Genomic DNA, 9,602 nt, shown 5'->3' on the forward strand with positions numbered 1-9,602 from the left:
CGGAATCGGCACTAGGCGCGTGACGAAGGGTTAAAGGCGTTCACGATCATTGAAAAAAAAAAGTCGAGACAGTTAAGTGCTCAAAACAAACAATACTAAACGAACTTTTCAGTTTTTCATCTACAGAGTAATTGTAAATGGAGGACACAATGTATTGTAAGCCTATACTACTGTTTAACGCACTACTGGCATTTTATTAATTGAAGTTTTGTGTTTTTTTTTTCAATTTCGCTTAAGTCGTCACATCGGATAACTCGACACATTTCCACTTCCACTTGGGGTGTCGACTTATGCGGAGTCGACTGTAATTTTAAAATCTTAAATTTTACAAAACAAAAATCAAAAATAAATAAATAAAATAAAATATAAGTACAAAAAATTATTTAAAAAATAATAGGCCTATAATATAATTAGGCCCATCATTTCCAGCTTCCAAACGAGTTGATTTTTTATATTTTGAAATATTTTGCTACAGGTTTGCTCATTTGCTGTATTACACAATGTAAGAATTGAATTTTAAATAGATAAAAACACCTATTTAAAATTCAATTCTTACATTGTGTAATACAGCAAATGAGCAAAACTTGTCTATACGGAAATATTCTACGAAACAAAACGGTTTTCTACGTTAAGAAAACCCCTGTTTAAAACGATAACTTGCAAACCGAAAAAAAATATATATATACAGTATATATATAGGCCTATGTTTTTCGGTTTGGCAAGTTATCGTTTTAAACAGGGGTTTTCTTAACGTAGAAAACCTTTCTTTTTCGTAGAATTGTTTCTGTTTACACAGGTTTATCGATATATATATATATATATATATATCTTCGGTAAAGTGCGATTCCATTCCGATTTACACAGGTCCTACTGCATAGGACGCAATTGAGTCACAAATTTGCATCAATTATAATTTCAAATAAATTTTATCGTTTCACAAATATCACTTAAAAACAAGAAAACAGAAATAATTAACTTGTATAATACAAAGTAGATAAAGACAAGTCTACCTTCAGACTGCTTGTGGACAGAAGGAAACCTCGTGGATAACTTACACAACCATGAAGATCACCCTTTCGATTTTGCTTTGTTTATCAGTGGGTAAGTTAATTAAAAGTGTATCGAATTTACTCTTTATTCTTCAATATAATATATATATAATATATATTTTCTTTTAGTGCTGGTACCTACTTACCAGAAAGATTGTCACACGGAACAATTAAACTATTGTTTCTTGCCGTCAATGGTAGCAGCCAGTAGAAATTTGATAGTAGTCAACCAGAAAGCTTTAGATAAGAGATGCGATTAAGTAAATTATAATATCTATCAATTAATGGTTCTCTACAAATTAATTTTTTTTATTAATGGATATTTTGCAGTACGAAGAATAAGATTTTCGACTGCTTAAACGAATATATGGAAAGATGCGCTGCTGATATTCACTCCATGGTATACGGTTTGGTGTCAGATCATTATAAATTATCATACAAAGAATGGTGCGATAAAGGAAGCCAATTTCAGAGAGGTCAGTGTTTTTTTCTTAGCTTTAACACTACGTAGTGCAGGATTGAAAACTAGAATTTACAACTCGATTTATAGGGAGGGAGTTACCCTTAATAAGACCTCTCAGATGGCATCTCCCTAGGCAGATCGCCCAAGTGTTGCGTTGCCAAAACTTAATAAAACAATAAATTCACGTATAAAATAATAAAATTTTTAAGTATATAAGGAAGAGTGTGGACGTAGTAATAATGTCCTTTCAACTCTGTGGGCATTGGAGGGCCTTTTTTCCTGCGGATAACGAGGAACGATACATATCTGAGATAGACCACCCCCAAAATATTTCTGAGGTCCGAAGTGGAACCCGGGTCTTCTTATTGACATCATTAATTACAATGCAAGTATTGTAAGTAAATATCATTTTAGAATCCAGCAACGAGTTGCGTAACTTTCCCGACAATAAACTTGCTATTTGTTATGAGATTGTTACTTTAAAAATCTTTTAATTATTATAAAACGGCAAAAAGCTTAATAATAAGGTTAGAGATTTTATAAAAAATTGTAAATGCTAATAACGAGTAAAACCGACCCTCTATGAGATATGATACATAAATTCCTTTCTCTCTTCTCATCCCCTCGATATTGAACCATCAAAATTTAATAGTATTAATCTCCCTAATACATAAAGCTCCTTGCAAAATTTCGGAAATTTTCGAGGAATTCAAAAAATCACCTCCCTTCAACATTTTTACATTTTTTGGACTCGGGAGACCTTGAAACGTCGTGAAATGCAAACAATTTGGGGGTTTATTCTGTATGTATGGATGTTAGTGTATGTGTGCGAAAGGGGCACGATTTTGTTCACCGAATTTCAAGCTTAGTAACTCCTGATTTTTTGTCGAAAATTTCTGAAATCATGCAATGAGGATTGTGCATAATCGGCATTGGTGCTATTAAATTTTGGCGGTAAAAGGTAGACGAACTCCGTCTATCTTTTATACGGGGGTCACGTGTCATATCTCCGGCATGGTCGGACTTAATGAAGTTTTTACTCGTTATTAGCATTTACAATTTTTTTATAAAACTCATTTCTACCTTAAAATTTAGCATCTTGTCATTTTATAGTGATTAATAATATAAAAAGTTTTTAGAATAAAGTATCGTAACAGATGACGTACACTCAATTTTAAATTCTTTTTCCGGGAAAGTTAAACAATTCGTTGCTAGATGTTTTGTTTTATTTTGGCTCTTGTCCCCTAAGAGTGTTTTGTTTTCATGCTCATTGAGGATTCGACTAGGCTCATAACGGGGTGGCGGTGACTCGACATATTCGAAACAGGCCACTCTCAAAAACTTTCTGAAGCTGCTTGCTAAACTGCACTACGGATTCCCCACTAACTTCGTTAACTACAATACTAGTATTGCTAATAACATTTTTTTAAAATAGTAAATTAATAATATATATCCAATTAATTCGTTCTCCAAAATACATACCAAAAACACATTTTATAGAGAATATAGTGTTTAATACTAAAAATAATAAGAAATTAATATAAAATAAATGAATGATTTGTTGGGAAATGAATCCTTCAGCCTTTACGCAATCTTTAAATTTGAATGTAGTGATATCGGATCTTCTCGTCCTCCCTCAACTGCGGTTTTGTCGATCCGTGTGCAGTCCATTTGCACAGGGTAATAAGAATTTTAGGCAAAGGATCATAAAACCGAGGGGAAAAAGACGGTAAGAGAGGGTAAGAGAGAGTAGTTCGGACACGAGAGAGATAGGAAGGGTAAATTAGTGGTCCCTGAGAGTGGAATAAAGATTAGAGTTTTTTGTGTAGAAATATTTGACTTCTAGTTCTGTGTGACGAATCGTCAGGGCGGAATCCGCTAATTCAGATCGGGTTCCCTATATTGGACATAAATTTTTCGGCTCCAGACTTGTCCGAACTCGCACCTTCGCTGCGCCTAGTGACACTATGTATGCCAGTGCGGCTCTTGAATTTTTCGAACCAGTCTCTAATCGTCATCTAACTGTTTTTGATTGATCCAAATTAATCATAACGGGTGTACTATAGATTACCACCTATGGAATTTCAGGACTTTGATTATATATTTGAACTCAGGGGACCGAGACGAGTTCAACGGTACCCTATTTTTGGACCGGAGACGAAAGACAAAAAGTTATCATACTTTTCAAGTTACCATACTTTTTTAATGCTCTCATGAAGACGGCACCATAGTTGCTAGTACTGCCATCTTGCGGTAAAGTCTGCAAACCATGACGTCGGACTACGGTCATCTCCAGTAGGGTTAAACACGCGATACGAGAGCGGAGAGAGCGACGCGACTTCCGATCATCGCGCGATCGACATTTCGATTAATGTTACTTATGGCAGCGAACATGGCGGCCGTTCCCACTGTTCGTGCTCCCGACTGACCTCCCGGAGGGGAGCCGCCGGCAGGCCGTCATGTGCTAAACGTCACTAGTTATTGATTCACGGTAGTTCTTGAACAAAGTAAAAAAAAGGGGAGAAACGTCTACTAAAGGCAATTTTAACGGGCAAGCGACGCGACTCCCGATCGCGATAGTGAGGCCGACTTAGCGGAGAGGGCGACGCGACTCCCCATCATCGCGCGATCGCTGGAAAAAAGTATAATAACTTTATTATTTTTCGTCTCCGGTCCAAAAGTAGGGTATCGTTGAACTCGTCTCGGTCTCCTGAGTTCAGATATATACTCAAAGACCCGAAATTCCATAGGTGGTAATCTATAGTATCCCCATAATAACTGTTCGACATCTTCAATTGTTTGCGATCGCTGTTTCGTTAGCACATTTACGCCTTTCGCTACAGTTTTAGCTTTTAGCCTCCTTTATTGCTTCCTTTTTCGCCACAATGGAATTTATCGCGGATGGCGAGTTCCCGTAGTACATGCGGCCAATTTCAGCGATCTAAATGCCGCTCTCGTATTTTTCAATGATTTCCTTCTTCAAGTCTATCGTGTTCCAGGCTTTCTTCTTCGAAGGGCTGCTGGCTCTAAAAACTTTCTTTGGTCCAATGATAGAGCTAAAGGGAGAGGAAAGAAATGGAATTGTTTGGCGAGACGCGCAGTGTAATGCTCACACGAGAAACAAGGCACACTGAGCAGGAAAACGCATGGGTCACCCTTTGTTTTCGCAAAATTAGCAACGAAATCACGCGGGCATTCCGACGAAAACCGAGACAAATTTTTTGTAGAAAAAATCGACGAAAACCGAAACCCACAATAACCGAAGTTAATGAAAACCGAGATATTACTGTATAACATTTCCTTTAATTTTTCAGCGTGATCTGATAATACAATAATTTAGCAATTAGCAATGACTATGGCATTCTATATAGATTAAATAGGGTACATCATGCAGAAAATAAAGTTAATCAGTAGTCTTGATTAATAACAACGGTACCAAAAATAGGGTACCGTTGAAAAAAGTGCGTCTTATAGTCTTTACGGAGTATAAGACGCACTTTTTTCTTCGAAAAATTGCCTCCAAAATTCAGGTAAAATACGGTACATGTAAAAAGCACTTCCAAGTTTTGCATTTCTCGACATTTCAAGAAGGTCCTTTGAGTTCAAAAATGTGAAAATCTTGTGGGTATCATTTTTTTAACCAATTACCATATTTTCCCTGTTAATGGACTTATATATTTGCCATATAAAAGACTTTATTTATGTAATTACTTGTAAGTACGCGTACTATACATTTCTAATACGCGAATAAATACACGATAACATGTACACGTACAGTACATTATATTTATATCAGTTATTTTATAAGTTAGGTGTTTAATAACAATTATAAGATGCCATTGCAACGTTAAATAACGCTAAAATGCGAATAATAAAATAAACTTAGATATTTAAAATTTTTGTACTGTTTTAAAAAAATATTTATAGTGATATTTTCTAAACTTTCTATTACAAAATTTTCTCTAGACTTAAAACAGTAATAATACAGTCCGACCTCCAAATAACGGCCACTCCCAACAATGTCTATTTTTTTACGTTCTCGACAGTAACCATTGTTCAGAGATTCGACTATAATCGTGAAAATAAACAAATTATACTTTCAACTTTAATTCTTTAATATTAAATTTATTTATTATAATATTTATTTTAATTCACATTAACCACATTTCGATTAAATTCATATTTATTTAGATTTTCTGAAAATTGCTCCTTGCTTATCTGATGCAGTGAAAAACACTCATCGGGTTTGTATGAAAGATTTGCCAAATATTATAAATCAATTTATGGGAGACGATGTGGAATCTCGAATCCCTGCTGGTTGTTGGTCAGTAAACTCTCTTTGTATTCTATCAAATTAAGAAATAATCAAAGTTATTTATTAATGCAATTTCTGTTTGCAGTTACTACATGCAGTTCTACGATTGTTTTTACGAGCAAGTAGATAAATCCTGTGGAAAGGATGCTTTCCCTACAGTACGAAAGGCTTCGGATATGATGGGAATGGTCATGGCACACAATTTCTGTTCCTCTTATGATCCAACAAGCGATGAATGTTCAGAACTCTTGAGCAGAAATGTCACATCTCCATCACCAAAATATTCCTATCTGGCTAGATTTATGATCGCCATGTTGAAGCATCGCAATTAAATACTGTTAATTTTTGCTCTTACTTGTATTTTGGGGTTTTTGTAGATTACATTTAAAGAGTAATTTTGTTTAGAAATTTCTGGTTTGTATTTGAAATATTTCAATAAATATTAAAATTATGAATTTAAAATTATTTCAGTCTTACTTGTTGATAAAAATATATTTATTTCACTCGATAGAAACATATTTTAAGAATGGCCTTGGTTTTGACATTTTATTTCGCAATAGAACAAACAGTTCATTAATCTTCAGGCTTTAAAATCAAGGTTAAACTAAATATTCTCGGGAAAATCATTACGTTTTTTTTTTATAGAAGAGAGAGATTGTCCACGAATTACTCCTAGCTATTTTTTATACCTTTCGCTACTATCTCATCCTTCTGTAATGCCGTCTCCTCCCCAAATTATGTAATGGACACCCTCGATCAACAACTTTCTTATCTGTACTAAAAAATAATACACAGCACGGGAAAACATTATGTTATTTTATTAACTACGTGTGCATACAGTTACATACGTTTTGCGTACAGTTACGTAACGTATGCACATGTAGTGACAAACGGAATGCATCTCCATACAACACTTCAGAAAAAAAAAGAATCATTTTGTTACCAAAAGATGAGTTTAGTTTATCTTTTTACTGTAATACGACACATGGGCAATCTTCTTTCCGGGAGAACTTACTACTGGAAATTATCCCCTATTTAGTGCTCTTAACGTGTAGAAAATTTGAAAATTTCCACCTGGCCAGCCCATTTGCGAGAAGCGAACCGACGATCAGTGTGCAATGATTTAATCCACTCGGCCACTGGTGTACTTAAGGTTGAGAGCCGGGCATTATGTTACGTGTTTTTAATTATTACCACCTTTTTGTAACGCAGCTTAACGATTATCTGCGTACTGATCCATCCTTAATTTATGGACAATTCAAAATGGAATATAATCATAAAATTTTGTTGGGTGTGATTCGATATCGCTTCTTACTGCTTAATAAACATCAAAATATATTGTCTACATCATTATAATTAACTTTTTATAAACGTCCCATAACTTAACTAAATGATTCTTGTACGATTGAGTGGTTTTTGAAACTTATCGATTCTAAGAACGCCCAGTTTGATTAATTGATGCGTCTTCTGTTCGTATCAGTGGCGTGCCGTGACATTTGATGACAGGGAAGCTGTGTTTCTGTAAGAAGCCGACTTCCAGGGGCAATCAGTTAATTGCGCGTCAGTAATGGTCTAGGTCAGGGATGGGCAACCTGCGGCCCACATTCATATATTTTGCGGCCAGCGACGCATAAAATGTGAATAAATATATCAATTTCCCAGCTTAAGGAAGTATGCAACAAAAATTCAAACGTTATTTTCTACAATTATACACACATTATTTTCTACAACTTATGTATGTGAATAGTTTTTCCCGCAACGAATATAGTAAAAATTAAAACAAGAAACCGGCTAACAGATACATCGAAACTAACGTAAAACTAGCAGTGACGAATATTTAACCAAATATTTCCAATATATTACGTTTACATCAGTTCCAGAAGCAAAATTAAGTATACCTATGCTAATTTATAATTATATATGAATAAATAATTCTGATTTACCAACATTTTTTTTCTCTTTCTCTTGTATGCGGCCCGCATAAGTTCAAAAGTCTTAAAATGCGGCCCTTACATAGAAAAAGGTTTGTTTTTTTTTTTTTGTTTTTTTTTAACTCTTTCCACCCTGTGGGCACTAAGAGGGCCTTTTTTTTTAGTAGGCCCATTATGGGTTCGGCCAGGCCCACAATGGGGCGACCGGGTGGTGAGGGACGGGGCCCGACATATCCGAACGGACCACCCCTTGAAAAATTCCTGGGGATTATTCGACCCGTTCGGATTCGATCCCGGGTCCCCCAGAGCGGTAGGCTGCCACCTTTACCGCTCGGCCATCCGGCCGTCCATAGAAAAAGGTTGCCCATCCCTGGTCTAGGGTTCATTCGTATTCATTTGTTCGATAAGCCAGTAAAAACTGTAAACTTCTCTAAATGTATTTTTAATATTACAATTACATTCTGAATCGCTAGCCACGATATAAGGGCTAAAATTAATAATAAATTATAAAAACTTACTCGGTGAAATAAAATGTGCGGTGGATATACATACCTGGTACAATATATTGTTCAATTGTATTAATATAGTTTTAAAGAAAATTAGAATTAAATGTAGCTTTGTAAAGAAACGTGAAGTACATAAAATTAACATAAAATATTCTTTACTTTTTAAATTTTAAAACAATCCACTTAGTCAAATAGCTCGATACGAGTGGCTAATGGGTGGAATCAGAGACGGTCCTAGGTAGGTGTGCAGTGTGTGCGTGCCAAATCCCGAGGGTGCCGATACCGGTCAATGTCAAATGCCTCTTGTCGCATCAATAGTGTACCTCAAAGAACGCGACAGGGTTGTCGTAACTTTTAAACGTTTCTCATCATAGCTGTAAAAATCTAAATATGTTAAACTTAATACTAAGTAGATTGTCCGTCATTTGTTTTCTAACTAATTCGTTTTAGGACCAGTGTCCACGAAAATTTCCAAAATTTACAACTTTTTAGTCACTCACATTGAACTGGAAAATTTTCTGTATTTTTCTAATATTACGAAGAAATCAGTCCCCACTGTACTCGGCTAGACATTGGTTGGGTTAAGCTTTTGTTTAAGTAAAATTCTGGCTCTTTCAGCAGGGTTTTATTTATGTCCCCAATTCCCTAATCTCTTAATTATTTAATTACTTCTTAAGTAGAAATAAGTCGAAACCGGTTATTTTGTACTTGAATATCTGTAGTCTTGGGAAAGAAGTGGAAAGAAATTTTTATGACAACCGATATATAAATCGTAAATTTAAGGAAAATAAATTCTGGAGCTTTTTTGTACCTTGTGCATCTCATTCATTAAATTTGGTTGTAAATGATGCTGCCAAAGTTAATTTTTATTATTTTAACAGTTAATTTTTTAACATTGTACAAGATTTGTACACATTTTTTTCTACATACCCTTATAGATGGGACATACGAAATCATAATATCACTGGTTTAACATTGAAATCCGTAAGTAATATAAGATGGGAGAGCAGAATAAAAATATCAAATATTTTAATGGATTTTTTTAAACTTTTGTCAGACTATACAGAACTATCATAAAAACATAGCAGTAAATTCCTATCGGTTGGGTTAAGTTATAAATGTACTTATGATTCACATAATCGGGCGAGGGCGCCAAATGTCTAGCAGGCAGGCGGCTAACAGCCCAGGACCGGTCCGGGATAGAATCATTGGAAGCGTTATACGTGTGCAGCTTCCACCAGGTAAACCGCCTGCGGTTGGTTCTCTGTAAAGCGCATGCGCGAATGCCTATAATCTGGCTGTTTGGAAGCTGATCCGGTTTCGACAATAAGGCGCTTC

At 35.3% G+C, this 9,602-nt stretch overlaps 1 protein-coding gene across 1 annotated transcript; it reads left to right on the forward strand.

Annotated features, from left to right (window-relative positions):
* Window positions 1-1,377: 1,377 nt before the first annotated feature.
* On the forward strand, window positions 1,378-6,292 carry LOC136986056 (uncharacterized). Its single transcript, XM_067283510.1, has 3 exons — window positions 1,378-1,525; window positions 5,704-5,836; window positions 5,913-6,292. The coding sequence occupies exons 1-3, from the start codon at window positions 1,417-1,419 to the stop codon at window positions 6,157-6,159; spliced, it is 489 nt and encodes a 162-aa protein (XP_067139611.1). The 5' UTR covers window positions 1,378-1,416; the 3' UTR covers window positions 6,160-6,292.
* Window positions 6,293-9,602: the final 3,310 nt, after the last annotated feature.

This window comes from Centruroides vittatus, unplaced genomic scaffold, assembly GCF_030686945.1.
Source record: "Centruroides vittatus isolate TY-2023 unplaced genomic scaffold, ASM3068694v2 contig_989, whole genome shotgun sequence".
Classification (NCBI taxonomy): Eukaryota; Metazoa; Arthropoda; class Arachnida; order Scorpiones; family Buthidae; genus Centruroides; species Centruroides vittatus.

Bases quoted from the DNA above. Each gene is read 5' to 3' on its own strand.
- LOC136986056 (XM_067283510.1), top strand. From the start codon at position 1,417: ATGGAAAGATGCGCTGCTGATATTCACTCCATGGTATACGGTTTGGTG. The intron at 1,526-5,703 runs GTCAGTGTTTTT...ATATTTATTTAG, and splicing joins AGGAAGCCAATTTCAGAGAG to ATTTTCTGAAAATTGCTCCT. The intron at 5,837-5,912 runs GTCAGTAAACTC...TTCTGTTTGCAG, and splicing joins CGAATCCCTGCTGGTTGTTG to TTACTACATGCAGTTCTACG.